Source organism: Coregonus lavaretus, assembly GCF_964263955.1.
Source record: "Coregonus lavaretus genome assembly, chromosome: 16".
Taxonomy (NCBI): Eukaryota; Metazoa; Chordata; class Actinopteri; order Salmoniformes; family Salmonidae; genus Coregonus; species Coregonus lavaretus.
Genome location: NC_140003.1, coordinates 25377244 through 25398747, shown reverse-complemented (window position 1 = coordinate 25398747; position 21504 = coordinate 25377244). Strand labels below are relative to the sequence as shown.

Below are 21504 nucleotides of genomic sequence, written 5' to 3'. Positions count from 1 at the left end.
TTGCCAAGTCAACTGGGCTGTCCCCTAAGCAGTAATTTAGACGAAACTGGAGCTTAAACAGTCTCCAAAATGTCACAAATTGAGGAGTGTTTTCTATCAGAAAAAGGCGCTCCTGAGAAGGTAAAAAGACAGAGGGAGAAAGTGTTTAATATTCAACACGTTAAGTAGAGCCTGTGGTATTCTGCTAGCCCCTCTCTTCTTGTTGCATTGATTTAAAGGTCATGAACAGTCAAAATCATGTTTTTCATGAAATTGGATGATATTTAAAGGAAACCAGATCAAAGGATGATGACCAAAGTCTGAAAAATGACTGTTACTTCTACATTGATAAAGTTTGATCATAAAGTTAATGGTCCCCTCCCCCATGTCAAACACTTGGATTTATTATTAAGGGAACAAGGTAACATCATGTTAACTCTCATTTTAATACACCAATGGCAACGTGATATTCTCTTACCTAATTTAAATAAGTACCACCTTGTAACCAACATCGGAGAAGGCGTGTTTGCAGAGGGGCGTGGTTTATATAGATACAGTGCCTTGCAAAAGTATTAATCCCCCCCTGGCGTTTTTCAAATTTTTTTGCATTACAACCTGTAATTTAAATTGATTTTTTATTTGGATTTCATGTAATGGACATACACAAAATAGTCCAAATTGGTGAAGTGAAATTAAAAACATAACTTGGTTCAAAAAATTCAAAGAAATAAATAATGGAAAAGTGGTGCGTGCATATGTATTCACCCCATTTGCTATGAAGGCCGTAAATAAGAACTGGTGCAACTAATCACCTTTAGAAGTCACATAATTAGTTAAATAAAGTCCACCTGTGTGCAATCTAAGTGTCACATGATCTCAGTATATATACACCTGTTCTGAAAGGCCTCAGAGTCTGCAACACCACTAAGCAAGGGGCACCACCAAGCAAGCGGCACCATGAAGAACAAGGAGCTCTCCAAACAGGTCAGGGACAAAGTTGTGGAGAAGTACAGATCAGGGTTGGGTTATAAAAAAATATCTGAAACTTTGAACATCAAGGAGCACCATTAAATCCATTATTATATTGATTTGCACTTTTCACACCAAAGTACGTTCATCATCTCTAGGAGACAGAACGCTCCTTCCTGAGCGGTATGACGGCTACGTCGTCCCATAGTGTTTATACTTGCGTGCTATTGTTTGTACAGATGAACGTGGTACCTTCAGATGTTTGGAAATTGCTCCCAAGGATGAACCAGACTTGTGGAGGTCTCTAATTTTTTTTCTGAGGTCTTGGCTGATTTCTTTTGATTTTCCCATGATGTCAAGCAAAGAGGCACTGAGTTTGAAGGTAGGCCTTGAAATACATCCACAGGTACCCCTCCAATTGACTCAAATGATGTCAATTAGCCTATCAGAAGCTTCTAAAGCCATGACATAATTTTCTGGAATTTACCAAGCTGTTTAAAGGCACCGTCAACTTAGTGTATGTAAACTTCTGACCCACTGGAATTGTAATACAGTGAATTATAAGTGAAATAATCTGTCTGTAAACAATTGTTGGAAAAATTACTTGTGTCATGCACAAAGTAGATGTCCTAACCGACTTGCCAAAACTATAGTTTGTTAACAAGAAATTTGTGGAGTGGTTGAAAAACTAGTTTTAATGACTCCAACCTAATTGTATGTAAACTTCCGACTTCAACTGTAATTTACTATATACATTGCATTTGGAAAGTATTCAGACCCCTTGACTGTTCTACATTTTGCTACGTTACAGCCTTATTCTAAAATGGATTAAATTAATTTTTTTCCCCTCATCAATCTACACACAATACCCCATAATGACAAAGCAAAAATAGGTTTAGACATTTTTGCATTTTAATAAAAAAATAAAACAGAAATATCTTATTTATATACGTATTCAGATCCTTTGCTATGAGACTCGAAATTGAGCGCAGGTGCATCCTGTTTCCATTGATCATCCTTGAGATGTTTCTACAACTTGATTGGAGTCCACCTGTGGTAAATTCAATTGATTGGACATGATTTGGAAAGGACACACCTGTCTACATAAGGTCCCACAGTTGACAGTGCATGTCAGAGCAAAAACCAAGCCATGAGGTTGAAGGAATTGTCCGTAGAGCTCCGAGACAGGACTGTGTCGAGGTACAGATCTGGGGAAGAGTACCAAAAAATGTCTGCAGCATTGAACATCCCCAAGAACACAGTGGCCTCCATCATTCTTAAATGGAAGAAGTTTGGAACCACCAAGACTCTTCCTAGAGCTGGCCACCCGGCCAAACTGAGCAATAGGGGGAGAAGGGCCTTGGTCAGGGAGGTGACCAAGAACCCGATGGTCACTCTGACAGAGCTCCAAAGTTCCTCTGTGGAGATGGGAGAACCTACAAGAAGAACAACCATCTCTGCAGCACTCCACCAATCAGGCCTTTTATGGTAGTTGTCAGATGGAAGCCACTCCTCAGTAAAAGGCACATGACAGCCTGATTGGAGTTTGCCAAAAGGCACCTAGAGGACTCTCAGACCATGAGAAACAAGATTCTCTGGTCTGATGAAACCAAGATTGAACTATTTGGCCTGAATGCAAAGTGTCATGTCTGGAGGAAACCTGGCACCATCCCTATGGTGAAGCATGGTGGTGGCAGCATCATGCTGTGGGGATGTTTTCAGCGGCAGGGACTGGGAGACTAGTCAGGATCGAGGGAAAGATGAACGGAGCGTACAGAGAGATCCTTGATGAAAACCTTCAGACTGGGGCAAATGTTCACCTTCCAACAAGACACGATTCTCTGGTCTGATGAAACCAAGATTGAACTCTTTGGCCTGAATGTCAAGCGTCACGTCTGGAGGAAACCAGGCACCGCTCATCACCTGGCCAATACCATCCCTACGGTCAAGCATGGTGATGGCAGCATCATGCTGTGGTGATGTTTTCAGCGGCAGGAAATGGGAAACTAGTCAGTATCGAGGGAAAGATGAACTGAGCAAAGTGCAGAGAGATCGTTGATGAAAACCTGCTCCCAGGACCTATATCTGGGGCAAAGGTTCACCTTCCAACAAGACAACGACCCTAAGCACAAAGCCAAGACCATTTAGGAGTGGCTTCGGGACAAATCTATGAATGTCCTTGAGTGGCCCAGCCAGAGCCCGGACTTGAACCCGACCGAACATCTCTGGAGAGACCTGAAATATCTGTGCAGCAACGCTCCCCATCCAACCTGACAGAGCTTGAGAGGATCTGCAGAGAAGAATGGGAGAAACTCCCCAAACACAGGCATGCCAAGCTTGTAGCGTCATACCCAAGAATCCTCGAGGCTGTAATCGCTGCCAAAGGTGCTTCAAGAAAGTACTGAGTAAAGGGTCTGAATACTTAAGTAAATGTGATTTTTTTTAATGCATTTACAAACATTTATAAAACCCTGTTTTTGCTTTGTCATTATGGGGTATTGTGTGTAGATTGATGAATATGGCTGTAACGTAACAAAATGTGGAAAAAGTGAAGGGGTCTGAATACCTTCCGAATGCATTGTATATAAAACAAATTACATATCATTGATGCAATTTCAATGTTGTTTCTTTGTGTATCACCAAATTAGCTTGAGATGATTTTACTGCAACATTGGTCACTGCATCCAAGTTGCTTGACATTTCAAAGAGCTGTCAATCAAGGCGAGCTCATGAATATAAGCTCCGCACCCACTCAGCCTGTCTTTTCAAACTTCCTGGTAGTTAGCCATGAGAGAAAAAGTACTTTTCAGAATGACTGTTCAGCACCTTTTAAAAGATCAGGTTTAATATTGCAGATAGATTGTAGCTTCCATCAATGTAATTGTCTGCATCATTTCCAATATATTATTGATCGATGGACTATGACTTTTTAAATCACCCAGCAGTGCTATTTGCAATTCTTCAGCCATTCCTAAACCTGCGACCAAAAACAAGCTACATATGGATAGTACCAAAACAAATGATCTAATGAGTCTGTCTCTTCACAGCAAACTCTGCAGAGCTGGGATGGTTGTATTCCCCAATATTTATAACATTCTATTGGTTGCAAGAACTCGAAGTTTTGAATCCAGCGTCGTTTTGTGGATCAGTTCATAAACCATGTACAATGGAATCGGTACATAAAAATCTCTTCCCAACTATTTTGCAATCTATATGTCACAGCTGTCAATTTTTTGGTCCTTAAAATAAACTGGTATACTTTTTTATTTATCACAATGTTCTTTTTATTCTTTAATGCAGGGCCAACAAACAAGTTCCATACTTTCTCCCCCTTCCACTTGTCTCTTCCATTTTTTGCAGTAATGCTGCAATTAGTTGGTTGTAACTATGAGTAGAGCAGACATTTCCATATATTTTTGTTAGCTGCATGTGTGACATAACTCCACTATTTATGATATAATTTACAAAGACTATACCGTTTTTAAACATTTTTTCCTAAATATATATTTTTTAATCAATTAGTATATTTGAGTTTAACCATAATATGTTGTAATATTTGTTCTGTCTTTTCTGGTGGATTAAACTGAAATTGCAACCGACAATCTCTGGCTTGCTTTAAAAATAGTGATATTTTGGAGATGAATTCATTTTCAAATAACTGAAAGTGAGCGGTTGTAATCTGAATAAAGGGAAAAAGGCCATTCTTGAACATGGGGTGAGACATTCTTACCAATCTGCTAGAGAACCAGTTTGGATTGAAGTATAATTTTTGTATGACTGAAGCCTTTAGTGAGAGGTCTAATGCTTTCATAGTTTATCATTTCTGCCCTCCGAATTCATATTCATTAAATAAATAGGCCCGTTTAATTTTGTCGGGCTTGCCGTTCCAAATCATTTTTATTTTTAACTTATATAATTTAAAAAACAAGTTGCTAGGTGTAGGCAAAGCCTTAAGCAAATAGGTAAACTGGGACATGACTAAAGAGTTAAATCAGGGTGATTTTCCACAAATAGACTAATTCCGCTCCAGTCATTGCCACGAGCCTGTTCTCCCCAATTAAGGTGACACCAACCTCCTGTGTATAGTACACATAATTTGATTGTAATCCAGAGAGGTTTGAAAAATTATCTAGATCCTCTATGAGGCTGAGGGATCCAAATTGTGGATTTAAAAGAAAAGATTAATCATCAGCGTACAATGACACCTTTGTTTTTGAGCCCTGGATTTCTAGCCCCTTGATATTATTATTGGATCAGATTTGAATAGCTAACATTTCGATGGCCATAATAAACAGATATGCCAATAGTGGACAACCTTATTTTACTCCTCTTGACAGTTTAATACTTTCTGAGAAGTAGCCATTATTTACTATTTTACACCTAGGGTTACTATACATAACTTTAACCCATTGTATCAGAGATTCCTCAAAATTGAAATATTCCAGGCATTTATATATAAATTCCAGTTGTACTTTATCAAAAGCCTTTTCAAAGTCAGCTATGAATACCAGGCCCATTTTTCATAGTGTTCTATTGTTTCCAGTACTTCTCTTATATTTTATCTCCAATGGATCATCCATGTAAAAAACCTGTCTGATTAGGAGGAATAATATCCGACAATAGCTTTTTAATTCTATGCGCTATGCATTTTGCTATAAGTGTTGCATCACAACACTGAAGTGTAAGGGGCCTCCAATTTTTTTAATGGGCTGGATCTTTATATTTACCACTTGGGTCCTGTTTCAGTAATTATGAAATCAGACCTTGTTGACTATCTGATAATCTAAAATTTTTATAGGAGTGGTTAAAACATGCTAATAACGGTCCTCTGAGTACATCAAAAAAGGTTTGGTATACCTCAACTGGTATGCCATCCAGCCCTGGAGTTTTCCCAGACTTAAAGGCTTTGATTGCATCAAGACGTTTGTAATTTGGCCTTCACATGAGTCTTTCTGTACAGCTGTTAATTTTACATTATTAATAGAAAAGAAATCCTTACAATTAACTTTGGTTAGTGGAAATGGAGGAGACTGAAATGAAAACATATGCTTAAAGTACTTTGCTTCCTCTTTCAAAATATAGTTGGGTTAATCATGGGTGACTTTCAGAAAATGATTTTCTATGTTGCATTTCTATGTTGAAGATTGAAAAGGAATTTGATGCACTTTTCCCAATATTCCATCCAGTTCGCTTTATTTTTTAAATATATTACACTTAATCTTTCTTAAATAAGTTCCTCCATTTATTTTTGCTTTTCCTCTAAACTATTCTGTGCCTCTATGATGCAGATTTTATTGCCATCTACTGTACTTAGTCCCTCTATTTCCTTTGTTAATATGAATTATTTTGACCTAAATTGCTTTTGTTTTAAAGATGAGTATTGAATTGCATGGCCTTTAAAGGCACATTTAAAAGTGTCGAATACAATAAGGGGATCTGCTGTACCTACTGTATATTACATCGGGAAAAAGTCAGTTATAAATTGTTGTCCTGGTTAAAAAACAAGTTGTCATCCTATAGGCTTTGATTACATTTACAAATCTGTTTATGGTCCAATAACATATTTAAAAGAATACATCTACCTTGCAGATCTGTTTGAACAATTTGCTCATTTGGATCAAAATTACTGTTAATTAATATCATCACCCCTTTTGATTTTCTTTTCCCAAGGGAGAAGTATATTTTGCCCACCCCAAACCTTATTCCACAACTTCATCTAAAGTTGTTGAATGAGTTTCCTGTAAACAATAGATATTATATTCCTTCTCTTTTAGCCAGATAAATACTGATCGTCTTTTCTTATTATCTGCTAAGCCATTACAATTACAACTCGATATACTAATTTCACCATAATGAGATACAAGTTTCAATTCTATTTATCATAATATATGTTTGTAAACTTACAATAAAAAATTACCATAATGATTGAGTGTCCATATACTGTAGCTGTACTATGGTATTTGCACTGCTACTGAGTAAACCTCCAATTGTTCTCCACTATTCCACCCGCTAAAACCTCACTCCAACCCAAGGCCTTTGAGAGATTGGGACCCATCTTTTAAAAAGAGCACACAGTGCCACCCACACAACAGAAGCAGATTAACTGCCAAAAGCATTTCCAATGTCCTCACCTCGATTGTATTGTATACAGTTATTTAAAATATATATGAAATTAAGATATGCAAGATTTTTATATATATATATATATATATATATATATATATATATATATATATATATATATATAAACACTTGCATATCTTAATTTATTTCCACAATTAACAAATAATATGCGTCATAATGTAGGTAGTTCATACAAAGGATTGTTACCTATAACCAGGATAATTACATTTTTGGCAAGCAATTATTGGGATTCATCCTGTATTGTCCCTAACATCCTTACCCCATAGCAACAGATGTATCTACTTCTTACTTAAAACGTTATTGTAGGTTAGGGCTAGTTATAACATTACCTATAACCCAGGGGTCTATTTATAACATCAGTCTAAATTGCATTGCCAAACAAAAAACATTGTAATGTATGTAGAAAAACTCATCCATTCATGTAAGTCTAAATATGGTAAAAAATCCCAAAGAAATTCCCATTATTTTCCTTGCCTGAAAAGAGACTAAACATACAGTGAGGGAAAAAAGTATTTGATCCCCTGCTGATTTTGTACGTTTGCCCACTGACAAAGAAATGATCAGTCTATAATTTTAATGGCAGGTTTATTTGAACAGTGAGAGACAGAATAACAACAAAAAAATCCAGAAAAACACATGTCAAAAATGTTATAAATTGATTAGCATTTTAATGAGGGAAATAAGTATTTGACCCCCTCTCAATCAGAAAGATTTCTGGCTCCCAGGTGTCTTTTATACAGGTAACGAGCTGGGATTAGGAGCACACTCTTAAAGGGAGTGCTCCTAATCTCAGCTTGTTACCTGTATAAAAGACACCTGTCCACAGAAGCAATCAATCCGATTCCAAACTCCACCATGGCCAAGACCAAAGAGCTCTCCAATGATGTCAGGGACAAGATTGTATACCTACACAAGGCTGGAATGGGCTACAAGACCATCGCCAAGCAGCTTGGTGAGAAGGTGACAACAGTTGGTGCGATTATTCGCAAATGGAAGAAACACAAAAGAACTGTCAATCTCCCTCGGCCTGGGGCTCCATGCAACAATTAATTAATTAATTAATTAATTACTATGCCATTTAGCAGACGCTTTTATCAAAAGCGATTTACAGTCATGTGTGCATACATTTTTACGTATGGGTGGTCCCGGGGATCGAACCCACTACCCTGGCGTTACAAGCGCCATGCTCTATCAAATGAGCTACAGAGCACCACGATCTCACCTCGTGGAGTTGCAATGATCATGAGAACGGTGAGGAATCAGCCCAGAACTACACGGGAGGATCTTGTCAATGATCTCAAGGCAGCTGGGACCATAGTCACCAAGAAAATAATTGGTAACACACTACGCTGTGAAGGACTGAAATCCTGCAGCGCCCGCAAGGTTCCCCTGCTCAAGAAAGCACATACAGGGCCGTCTGAAGTTTGCAAATGAACATCTGAATGATTCAGAGGAGAACTGGGTGAAAGTGTTGTGGTCAGATGAGACCAAAATCGAGCTCTTTGGCATCAACTCAACTCGCCGTGTTTGGAGGAGGAGGAATGCTGCCTATGACCCCAAGAACACCATCCCCACCGTCAAACATGGAGGTGGAAACACTATGCTTTGGGGGTGTTTTTCTGCCAAGGCAACAGGACAACTTCACCGCATCAAAGGGACGATGGACGGGGCCATGTACCGTCAAATCTTGGGTCCTTTCCTCAGCCAGGGCATTGAAAATGGGTCGTGGATGGGTATTCCAGCATGACAATGACCCAAAACACACGGCCATGGCAACAAATGAGTGGCTCAAGAAGAAGCATATTAAGATCCTGGAGTGGCCTAGCCAGTCTCCAGACCTTAATCCCATAGAAAATCTGTGGAGGGAGCTGAAGGTTCGAGTTGCCAAATGTCAGGCTCGAAACCTTAATGACTTGGAGAAGATCTGCAAAGAGGAGTGGGATAAAATCCCTCTTGAGATGTGTGCAAACCTGGTGGCCAACTACAAGAAACATTTGACCTCTGTGATTGCCAACAAGGGTTTTGCCACCAAGTACTATGTCATGTTTTGCAGAGGGGTCAAATACTTATTTCCCTCATTAACATGCAAATCAATTTATAACATTTTTGACATGCATTCTTCTGGATTTTTTTGTTGTTATTCTGTCTCTCACTGTTCAAATAAACCTACCATTAAAATTATAGACTGATCATGTCTTTGTCAGTGGGCAAACGTACAAAATCAGCAGGGGATCAAATACTTTTTTCCCTCACTGTATGCTGTTCATTTAACTGGGATTAACTTGCCTCTGCCTTGTAGTACACAAGCACAAATCCCCAGCTTTAGTCACTGTTGTCAAAATTAACCCCCATGCTAAAACTACAGATCTATCTCAAACACTTTAGCTGGTGCTGAGCCGTGGCAGGGTGGCATGGTGGTGGTGATAGTGTGGTTGAGGCTCAAACAGGGACTACGGGGTTGGTATCCAAAATGGCACCCTATTTCCCTATACAGTGCACTACTTTTGACCAGACCCCTAGTACACTACATAGGGAATAGGTGTGCCATTTGGGACACAACCTGGGTGTAATTGAGCTGAATGAGCCTCCTGCCCCCCACACACTAATTCTAATGAGTTGAGAGAACGGGGAGTGATGAAGCGGTCAGCAGGTGTTCCTGTGACATCTGCGTGTTCTGGGCTCCAATTCCATGACCCGAACGGACCTCCATGATTAATCCAGAGAAAAGCTGTTATGTTACGGACCTGTTGCGTTCAGCTAATTGCTGTATTGTTAATAGGCATTGATTACAGTGTTGCCTCACTGTTTAATGTCTCAGTGAATGATACAAGTCCATTATGATGCCTGCCTATAAACAGGATGGAAGGAATCAATTATCAACTGGAAGTAATGACATTTTCAACCTCTACGTCCATTGAATGATGCATCCCAAATGGCACTCTATTCCCTTTATAGTGCAGTAATTTATAGGCCCATAATTTTGACGAGGGTATATAAGGTGTAGGGTACCATTGGGACACAGCCGAAGAGTGAACTAAGTTCATTCACACTGCAGTGTGTACTGCAGGATGATCCTCATCTACATAAGAGAAGCCAGCTGGGCAGGAGAGGATGGTGAGAAGGAAATGGGGCATGGTGCATGGGAGCAAGCTCTCAGGGGTAAAATGGCATAAGGTAGGTACATATGGTAGGGGCATCCAGGGGCATTCACTCCACTCACAGTACCTTAAGGTCACTCCCATTGAGTCTCATTCTGTTGATCCTCCGTCCGCTGGGTCTGGAAGAGTCTATCCAATAGATGAACTCCTTCTTGTAGTCAAAGTCTATGTGGATGATGTTGTTCAGGCCCTGTGGATACACAAGATAAATTATTAGATTAGATTGACATTTATTGTCCTAGAAAAGGAAAATCTTACTGCAGTTTAGACATTACATACACAAACCACATAGAAACCCATGCAGGAAACAAACAGAAATTAGTCAGACATGAACAGTACCCCAACGAACAAACCTGCACATATAAGGTCGTGTTTTTCTCTAGCTGGAGGTAAGCAGGAGGTAAGCTTCTCATATGGTGTTGAGTAAAGCTTAACCATGTATTAGATCGTAGGTAGGTAGTTAGCTGTAGTTAGGTATTGTATTTATTATAGGTTAGTATTGTTGTTATTGTAGGTTTGTAGGTAATTGTAGGTTAGTATCGAAGCACGAGGCTAGCTAGCTAGCGGGTAGCTACTGGTATCGATTAGCAACGCTGGAGAGCTGTTTCCAATGTTAATGTAGTCCTAGCCATCGTTTAATTTTTGCTGCGTTATGCGTTATGAAAGGAACTAGACACGGACTTGAATTATCTGTTTAGTGTGCTAACACACTCTTGGCAGTTTGTTGTAACCAAGTATTGATGCTAAATTGTGTGTTAATGGATGCTAGCTTGCAAGTTAGCTACGGCGTCATAGCTAGGCATCGTGGGTTGTTGTGGGTAGTTACTGTGTCTTGGCAGTGCCGGCTGTAGCACGAAGCGAGCTACCTAGCCGTTTTTTCGAACAGAGTCAGAGTCAACACAATAGCCATTGTGTGCCGGGTGTAGCACGAAGCTAGCTAGCTAGCCGTTCTTCAAACAAAGTCAACACAGTGGCCATTGCTAGCTACCAAACACGACCAGCTAACTGTACGGTAGTAGCTAAATACAATATACTTGTCCTAGCTAGCCAACGTCTAATCATTGCTGCGTCATGAAAGGAACTTGACACAGACACGAATGATCTGTTTAGTGTGTTATCACACTATTGGTGGTTTGTTGTGACCAAGGGTTGGTGCTATACGGTGTGTTATTGTTATTGGATGCTAGCTTGCTAGTTAGCTATGGTGTCATAGTTGAATAAAGTGGGTTGAGTCTATTCCTTTAAACATTGAACCGCTGTGGTTCACAACAATTCTGATTTCTAAAGGTGGAAGTTGGGAGAGTTTTTGTTCGGGTGGTTCAGTGAAACAATTTTAGTTTCTGAGGTAGAAGTTTTTGGTGAGGGAGGCCCTGCTCTCTCCGCTCCCAGATGCTTAGCTCATTTCATTCCGATCTCCTCTGCATTATTGTAGCCATTTGCTACAGCCTGTCAACTATGCCTCTGCCTATCCCTGTTCTCTCCTCTCTGCACAGGCTACACAAACGCACCACACCGCGTGGCTGCTGCCTCTCTAACCTGGTGGTCCCTGCACGCACCACCCACGTGGAGTTCCAGGTCGCAGGCAGCCTCTGGAACTGCCGTTCTGCTGCCAACAAAGCTGACTTCATCCCAGCCTATGCCAACCTCCAGTCCCTCGACTTCCTGGCGCTGACGGAAACATGGATCACCACTGAAAACACTGCTACTCCTACTGCTCTCTCCTCGTCTGACCATGTGTTCTCGCATACCCCGAGAGCATCTGGTCAGAGGGGTGGTGGTACAGGAATCCTCATTTCTCCCAAGTGGACATTCTCAATTTTTCCCCTAACCCATCTGTCTATCTCCTCATTTGAATTCCATGCTGTCACAGTCACTAGCCCATTTAAGCTTAATATCCTTGTCATCTATCGCCCTCCAGGTTCCCTTGGAGAGTTCATCAATGAGCTCGACGCCTTGATAAGTTCCTTCCCTGAGGATGGCTCACCCCTCACAGTTTTGGGGGATTTCAACCTCCCTATGTCCACATTTGACTCATTTCTCTCTGCCTCCTTCTTTCCACTCCTCTCCTCTTTTGACCTCACCCTCTCACCGTCCCCCCCTACTCACAAGGCAGGCAATACGCTTGACCTCATCTTCACTAGATGCTGCTCCTCTACTAATCTCACTGCAACTCCCCTCCATGTCTCCGACCACTACTTTGTTTCCTTTTCTCTCTCGCTCTCCTCCCACACTACTCACTCTGCCCCTACACAGATGGTAATGCGCCGCCGCAACCTTCGCTCTCTCTCTCCCACTACTCTCTCCTCTTCCATCCTATCATCTCTTCCCTCTGCTCAATCCTTCTCCCTCCAATCTCCTGATTCTGCCTCCTCAACCCTCCTCTCCTCCCTTTCTGCATCCTTTGACTCTGTGTCCCCTATCCTCCCGGCCGGCTCGGTCCTCCCCTCCAGCTCCGTGGCTTGATGACTCATTGCGAGCTCACAGAACAGAGCTCCGGGCAGCGGAGCGGAAATGGAAGAAAACTAAACTCCCTGCCGACCTGGCATCTTTTCACTCCCTCCTCTCTACATTTTCTTCATCTGTTTCTGCTGCTAAAGCCACCTTCTACCACTCTAAATTCCAAGCATCTGCCTCTAACCCTAGGAAGCTCTTTGCCACATTTTCCTCCCTCCTGAATCCTCCCCCCCCCTCCTCTCTCTCTGTGGATGACTTCGTCAACCACTTTGAAAAGAAGGTTGACGACATCCGATCCTCGTTTGTTAAGTCTAATGACACTGCTGGTCCTGCTCACACTGCCCTACCCTATGCTTTGACTTCTTTCTCCCCTCTCTCTCCAGATAAAATCCTGCGACTTGTGACTGCAGGCCGCCCAACAACCTGCCCGCTTGACCCCATCCCCTCCTCCCTTCTCCAGACCATCTCCGGTGACCTTCTCCCCTACCTCACCTCGCTGATCAACTCATCCTTGACCGCTGGCCATGTCCCTTCCGTCTTCAAGAGAGCGAGAGTTGCTCCCCTTCTCAAAAAACCAACACTCGACCCCACTGATGTCAACAACTACAGACCAGTATCCCTTCTTTCTTTTCTTTCCAAAACTATTGAGCGTGCCGTCTTTAGCCAACTCTCTTGCTATCTCTCTCAGAATGACCTTCTTGATCCAAACCAATCAGGTTTCAGGACTGGTCATTCAACTGAGACTGCTCTTCTCTGTGTCACGGAGACTCTCCGCACTGCTAAAGCTAACTCTCTCTCCTCTTGTCCTTCTAGACCTGTCTGCTGCCTTTGATACTGTGAACCATCAGATCCTCCTCTCCACCCTCTCCGAGCTGGGCATTTCCGGCGCGGCTCACTCCTGGATTGCGTCCTACCTGACCGGTCGCTCCTACGTGGCGTGGCGAGAAGCTGTCTCCGCACCACGTGCTCTCACCACTGGTGTCCCCCAGGGCTCAGTTCTAGGCCCTCTCCTTTTCTCCCTATACACCAAGTCACTTGGCTCTGTCATATCCTCACATGGCCTTTCATATCATTGCTACGCTGACGATACACAACTAATCTTCTCCTTTCCCCCTTCTGATAACCAGGTGGCGAATCGCATCTCTGCATGTCTGGCAGACATATCAGTATGGATGACGGATCACCACCTCAAGCTGAACCCTGGCAAGACGGAGCTGCTCTTCCTCCCGGGGAAGGACTGCCCGTTCCATGATCTCGCCATCACGGTTGACAACTCCACTGTGTCCTCCTCCCAGAGTGCGAAGAGCCTAGGCGTGACCCTGGACAACACCCTGTCGTTCTCCGCCAACATCAAGGCGGTGACCCGATCCTGCAGGTTCATGCTCTACAACATTCGGAGAGTACGACCCTGCCTTACACAGGAAGCGGCACAGGTCCTAATCCAGGCACTTGTCATCTCCCGTCTGGACTATTGCAACTCGCTGTTGGCTGGCCTCCCTGCCTGTGCCATTAAACCCCTACAACTCATCCAGAATGCCGCAGCCCGTCTGGTGTTCAACCTTCCCAAGTTCTCTCACGTCACCCCCCTCCTCCGCACACTCCACTGGCTTCCAGTTGAAGCTCGCATCCGCTACAAGACCATGGTGCTTGCCATGTCTCCCGAGTGGCGCAGTGGTCTAAGGCACTGCATCGCAGTGCTAGCTGTGCCACTAGAGATCCTGGTTCGAATCCAGGCTCTGTCGTAGCCGGCCGTGACCCGGAGACCCATGGGGCGGCGTGCAATTGGCCCAGCGTCGTCCAGGGTAGGGGAGGGAATGGCCGGCAGGGATGTAGCTCAGTTGATAGAGCATGGCGTTTGCAACGCCAGGGTTGTGGGTTCGATTCCCACAGGGGGTATGAAAAATAATAATGTATGCACTAACTGTAAGTCGCTCTGGATAAGAGCGTCTGCTAAATGACTAAAATGTAAATGTAAATGTCTATGGAGCAGTGAGGGGAACGGCACCTCTGTACCTTCAGGCTCTGATCAGTCCCTACACCCAAACGAGGGCATTGCGTTCATCCACCTCTGGCCTGCTGGCTCCCCTTCCTCTGCGGAAGCATAGTTCCCGCTCAGCCCAGGCAAAACTGTTCGCTGCTCTGGCACCCCAATGGTGGAACAAGCTCCCTCACGACGCCAGGACAGCGGAGTCACTCACCACCTTCCGGAGACATTTGAAACCCCACCTCTTTAAGGAATACCTGGGATAGGATAAAGTAATCCTTCTAACCCCCCCCCCAAATTGTAAAGTGGTTATCCCACTGGCTATAGGGTAAACGCACCAATTTGTGAGTCGCTCTGGCTAAGAGCGTCTGCTAAATGACGTTAATGTGCCCTTGAGCAAGGCACTTAACCCTAATTGCTCCTGTAAGTCGCTCTGGATAAGAGCGTCTGCTAAATGACTAAAATGTAAATGTAAATGTAAATATAAGAAGAAGCTACATGAAATTGTACATAAAGGGTAAATGCTACCTGAAGCCCTCTTTTCAGAAGTTAAATAGCTTTTTGAATTGCAATTGAGTGTTAAAAGCAGAAGAAATAGTAACTAAATGCTGTGATTAAGTGGTATGTCATCATAACCTTTCATATATTGCTTCAGTAATGCAAAGAGCAGAAAGAAAGTACAGTACATTCGGAAAGTATTCAGACCCCTTGACTTTTTCCACATTTTGTTATGTTACAGCCTTATTCTAAAATTGATTAAATAAAACAAAATGTCCTCATCAATCTACACACAATACCCCATAATGACAAAGTGAAAAAAGGTTTTTAGAAATTTTAGCAAATGTATTAAAAATATATAACTTATTTACATTGCTCATCCTTGAGATGTTTCTACAACTTGATTGGAGTCCACCTGTGGTAAATTCAATTGATTCGACATGATTTGGAAAGGCACACACCTGTCTATATAAGGTGCCACAGTTGGCCGTGCATGTCAGAGCAGAAACCAAGCCATGAGGTCGAAGGAATTGTCCTAGAACTCTGAGACAGGATTGTGTCGAGGCACAGATCTGGGGAAGAGTACCAAAACATTTCTGCATTGAAGGTCCCCAAGAACACAGTGACCTCCATCATTCTTAAATGGAAGAAGTTTGGAACCACCAAGACTCTTCCTAGAGCGGGCCGCCCGGCCAAACTGAGCAAATCGGGGGAGAAGGGCCTTGGTAAGGGAGGTGACCAAGAACCCGATGGTCACTCTGACAGAGCTCCAGAGTTCCTCTGTGGAGATGGGAGAACCTTCCAGATAGACAACCATCTCTGCAGCACTCCACCAGTCAGGTCTTTATGGTAGAGTTGCCAGACGGACGCCACTCCTCAGTAAAAGGCACATGACAGCCTGATTGGAGTTTGCCAAAAGGCACCTAGAGGACTCTCAGACCATGAGAAACAAGATTCTCTGGTCTGATGAAACCAAGATTGAACTATTTGGCCTGAATGCAAAGTGTCATGTCTGGAGGAAACCTGGCACCATCCCTATGGTGAAGCATGGTGGTGGCAGCATCATGCTGTGGGGATGTTTTCAGCGGCAGGGACTGGTAGACTAGTCAGGATCGAGGGAAAGATGAACGGAGCGTACAGAGAGATCCTTGATGAAAACCTTCAGACTGGGGCAAATGTTCACCTTCCAACAAGACAACGACCCTAAGCACAAAGCTAAGACAATGCAGGAGTGGCTTCGGGACAAGTCTCTGAATGTCCTTGAGTGGCCCAGCCAGAGCTTGGACTTGAACCCAATCAAACATCTCTGGAGAGACCTGAAAATAGCTGTGCAGCAACGCTCCCCATCCAACCTGATAGCGCTTGAGAGGATCTGCAGAGAAGAATGGGAGGAACTCCCCAAACACAGGTGTGCCAAGCCTGTAGCGTCATACCCAAGAAGACTCTAGGCTGTAATCGCTGCCAAAGGTGCTTCAACAAAGTACTGAGTAAAGTGTCTGAATACTTACATAAATGTGATATTTCATTTTTTTTTTTTATGCATTTACAAAAATTCTAAAAACCTGTTTTTGCTTTGTCATTATGGGGTAGTGTGTGTAGATTGAGGGAAAAAAACATTTAATCTATTATAGAATAAGGCTGTAACAAAACAAAATGTGGAAAAAGTCAAGGTGTCTGAATACTTTCCGAAAGCACTGTATTTATACTGTAAGTGAGGGCATCTTCTTCAGTGAGACTTTGGAACTGGGTGATTCACAGATGTAAGTAATCCACACATATTGGCCGGTAAACTCATTTAGACTTAGTTAGGGTTCCAAGCAGCGAAGCTGGTTGACACCCTTCTGTATTTGTTGATGTTCATTATTCCAGTTCTCCACAGATTTGGTGGAAAATACAAATTCCTGTGAGATGGTAAGGCCTAGGAGGGTGCAAATTGGCATGATAGTAAAGGCCCATGGGCCACACCCTCTCATGCCATGCCAATTGGCCAGATGGTGGCGCTACAACAAGCAATTGATTGTGCAAACTTTGAAAGGTCACGCCCCTCACCATGTTTGATCTAGAGTTATGAAATTTGGTACATAGGTCTCTCTACTCACAAGGAACAGATTTGCCTCAAGGACGACATTTAGAATTTTGTGAAAAACACTTAAAACACTAATCCTCTGGCACCCAATGACTGATCTGCACAAAACGTTATATATAGCGTCTATGGCCCAAGGTCTCTCAACTCAATATTTCCCAAGCTAGCTTCTCACAGAACATGGCCTCTACTCTCACAGAACATGGCCTCTACTGACCAATAAACAATCACCTGGTCGTGGTCTGGCACATAAATGCGTTTAAATCACACACAGATATTCATAATGTAACAAAACTTGATACACATGTTCCAAACAATGTCAAGACTCAACATATGCTTTGGCTCCAACAATAAGTACCTCGGTCTTGTCTTGATTTAACCGGAGGAAGTTGTGACCCATCCAAGTATTTAAATCACTAATACATTCTAAAATCCTCTGTTGACACAGAAATGTAAAGTTGTGTATCGTCTGCGTAGCAGTAAATATCTATGCTGTGCTTTCTGATAATGCTGCCAAGGGGTTACATATATAAACTGAACAGTACCGAACCCAAAATCGAACCTTGTGGCTCGATGTGATATTCAGTAACAATATTGATTTTGGACAATTTTCCCCACGAGATGCAGTGACTGCCTTCAGCTATTTTCTTAAACCCAGTGAAAACTGAAGTACAACCAAGAGAAGCCCTATCCTATCAAAGAAATAAGAGTGAGGCACATCTCTTGCTGTCATGTTCAGAAGACCCCCTGTCAGGGGTAGGAACCACTCCCTAAACAATTGCACCTCCTCTGCTGAGCTGCACGGTAGGTGCCAGGATAAGGTGTCGGAGAATCTGACAGGCTGTACCAGACATCTTCATCAGATCATCAACACCCTCAAAGACAGCCTGCGCCAGTGTCCTTAGGGACCTCTCTGGGGGAGCACTCTCTTTCCTCTCACTCTCAGACAGAGCAGCTCTTAAGGCCAAACAGCTCATTGGAGGAAAGCACTGCACATGGGCGGACTCAATCTCTTACATTTAATAATACAAAGGGGGAGAAAGACAGAGGTCCAAAGTAGGCCTATCATCAGGCATAATAAAGTATATTGTAGGCCTAATTGTATGAAAATGATGGATATGGTAAGATGACTCGACTGCATTTGTAGTGCGATTAAGCCCAGATACAGTATTAACCCTTTTCATTACATGGAATGTAACTCTAACATGCTAATTGGATCATCATCTCAGATTTACATAAAATCATTAGTGGCATGACCTACATTGAACATGTAATGGTTTGATACACTGACACGAGGTCAGTGGAGTGTCAGCCAGACAGTAATGCAGCGGTGCTACTTAGTAGAGACGGCCATATGCAGATCCCCCCCACTTCAGCTTCCATTAATGCTAACATAGTGATTAAAGTGAATGATTGTTGCTGAGGCCAGCCAGGCCTCTCAACAGAGTCAGGAGGAGGAGATGATTCTCAATAGGCCCCTATAGAATTCCCCTAGGTTAAACTCTATTCTCAGAGTGTGTGATTCATATAATGAACCTGGGATTCAAGTGGCTAACATGACAGTGGTGATGAGGCCTAACCGTGATTGAAATAGATTCTCTGTAGGGACCTCGCTAACACTATTTCCCACTGCCAATCAACACGAGCAGGTCGACTCCCCCACAGGGAGGGCGAGTGAAGAATCACATTGAAATTGGAAGGTTGACAAGCTGGAGAATGACAAAATGATGTAATGTAATGCCTCAAGGTACAGCTATCACTGTAAGTAGTAAGCAGCTGTGGCTCTTCTGACACAACATCTCAACTATCATCTCCTCTTCATAACGAGGTCAGGCAAGGCTACCTAGACCAAGTATATCTCTGCTAAAGATGCTTCTGATATTTCCCATGAAATGGGAATGTGAAGTACTGGGGTCATACTGAACATTTTGCTGTAAAAAAGTCCATTATGAAAAAAAAAAAAATGTATTCACAAACTGTAAGTCGCTCTGGATAAGAGCGTCTGCTAAATGACTAAAATGTTGTTTTTTTAAATCACTATACCTGTATCTAAGTAACCTGGAGCACTTTGAAATGAATATAAAGAAACACAAACAAGATACCGCACATGTATCAATTAGCTTAGGCAATGATCCACGAAAAGGTGTCAGTATTTTGCACAAAGACACTAAATGCAATATACCATACATTTATCAGTTTCCATTTTAGTCAATTAGCAGATGGTTTTATCCAGAGCAATTAGGGTTGAGTGGTAAGTCGCTCAAGGACACATCAACAGATTATTCACCTAGTTGGCTCAGGGATTCGAACCAGCAACCTCTCAGTTACTGGCCCAACACTCTTAACCGCTAGGCTACCTGCTAGGCTACCAGTTAGGCAATGATATACGAAAAAGTGTCAGTACTTAGTACAAAGACACTAAATAGACTACATTTAACTGATTTACGTAATGACTCACTTTGCAGGCAGAGAGTATTAATAGGGCTAAATGAGGGTGTTTTCAAAGGGCCAGGATTGTGGGCCACTTGTTATAACAGATGCGTCACTATACGGATCTTAATTGTTGCACCATTTAGGGTTTCACGGTTCCATTTCATGATCCTGTTTGACTCATTAGAGAGGATTTAATCTCTCTCTCACACACATACACACACACTAACAGTGTGTTATTAACAGTCAAACTCAGCAGATGAATAAGGGACATGTGAAACAAGACAACGACAACTAGCTATGTTAAGATGAATGCACTAATTGTAAGTCGCTCTGGATAAGAGCATCTGCTAAATGACTAAAATGTAAAATCTTAACTAAATGCAACATGGCAGAGTAGTAGCAACGTAATCTGACTGACAGGGACAAATATATGCAAACCAGATACGGTTACAGATCTAATTGTGTGCACTTGATTTTCTGGTTTCTGTCATTTTACCCTGAGACGGTCTTATCTTTCCAAAACAGAGTGACAGACAGACTAAGATTTGTATGCATATTTTGGCATTAGTTTAAAACAAATACGTTCACTTGTGTAGATATATGGTTTCTATATCTTGTAGATATATGGTTTCCTCTTACCTGTTTCAAAATGGTGTAGTTTGATCCATCCACACTTAGTTTCCTGATTTCATGATGATCTGCCAGTATGAGAAAAGGTTCCTCCACTGAAAGGAAGAGAACATAATCATAAATGTCCTTTAGAATAAGGTCAACAACAAAAAACACTGGAATCCAATGTGTCACTGGAACCATTCCATCAGACTACAGTACCGGTATTCTACAGTACTAAGCTTGATATTTCTGAAAATAGGTAAACATCCTTTAGAACATCTCTTGTGAAATACTGTACATCACTAGAGAACCATTCCGACAGACAGCAGTTTAATACACTACAAGCTAGTTACCAAGACGTGAATAGCCTTACCTGAGAGAGCCTTGCAGGTGTTGGGGCTGCGCTCCAGGGCTTCGTAGCCGTCCACACACAGACACTTGAATGATCCATAGGTGTTGATGCAACGCTGGCTGCAGGGCAGGCTGGAGGAACATTCATCAACGTCCACACAGGTTTTCGCATCATCCTTCAGCTGGAATCCAGTCCAACACTTGCACTGATCATCACACGAACAGAGAAGTAATGGAGCATATTTTAGTTGAGACAAATTTAACAAGTTGTAGTCTATTTATTCAAGATATTGCACCAGCTGGTTGATACAGTAAATGCTTTGCAGAGAGAGGGACATTCAGCTACAATTTTCAATTGCACCATCATTTTCTTTTAACAACACTCACTTAACTCTAACTTCTCAATTTGCCATTACATCTACTCACAAAATAACACAAGACCAATAAAAAACACTGGCATCAGTATGATGACATAAACGTCATGGCGCAAGAACAACAAAAAATAAAAGAAAACTGCTGCCATTCTGCAACTCCAGCCCAAAATAACTCAAAGTGCTTGTATCAGCTGTTACTGGCCCCTGCTTAAATCCCTCTCTGATCTACAGTTCTAACCTTGCAGGCCTTTCTGCTGATCTATCTGTTCAGGCCGGATGAATGAGCTAGGGGTGTCTGTTGATGTGCTCTCTGGTCATCCAGCTCTGTTATGCTTCAGTCTCTAGACAGCCAGGTCAGTGAATACTTTTTTACTCTGTCCTTGTTGGTCACTTTGTAATGCAGAGAGCAGTGGGCAAGGAGGAGGCAAGAGGAGGGCAAGGAGGAGGCAAGAGGGGGGCAAGAGG

At 42.4% G+C, this 21504-nt stretch overlaps 1 protein-coding gene across 1 annotated transcript in view; it reads right to left on the bottom strand.

The window, feature by feature from the left end:
- lrp1bb (low density lipoprotein receptor-related protein 1Bb) overlaps positions 1-21504 on the bottom strand; it is a gene marked incomplete at both ends in the record, with an annotated part of 417763 nt that overhangs the window by 59429 nt on the left and 336830 nt on the right. Inside the window, 3 exons of the mRNA XM_084179294.1 lie at positions 10318-10440; positions 20342-20427; positions 20688-20871. Coding sequence (XP_084035420.1) covers positions 10318-10440; positions 20342-20427; positions 20688-20871 — 393 coding nt within the window. The remainder of the gene's footprint in view (positions 1-10317; positions 10441-20341; positions 20428-20687; positions 20872-21504) is intronic.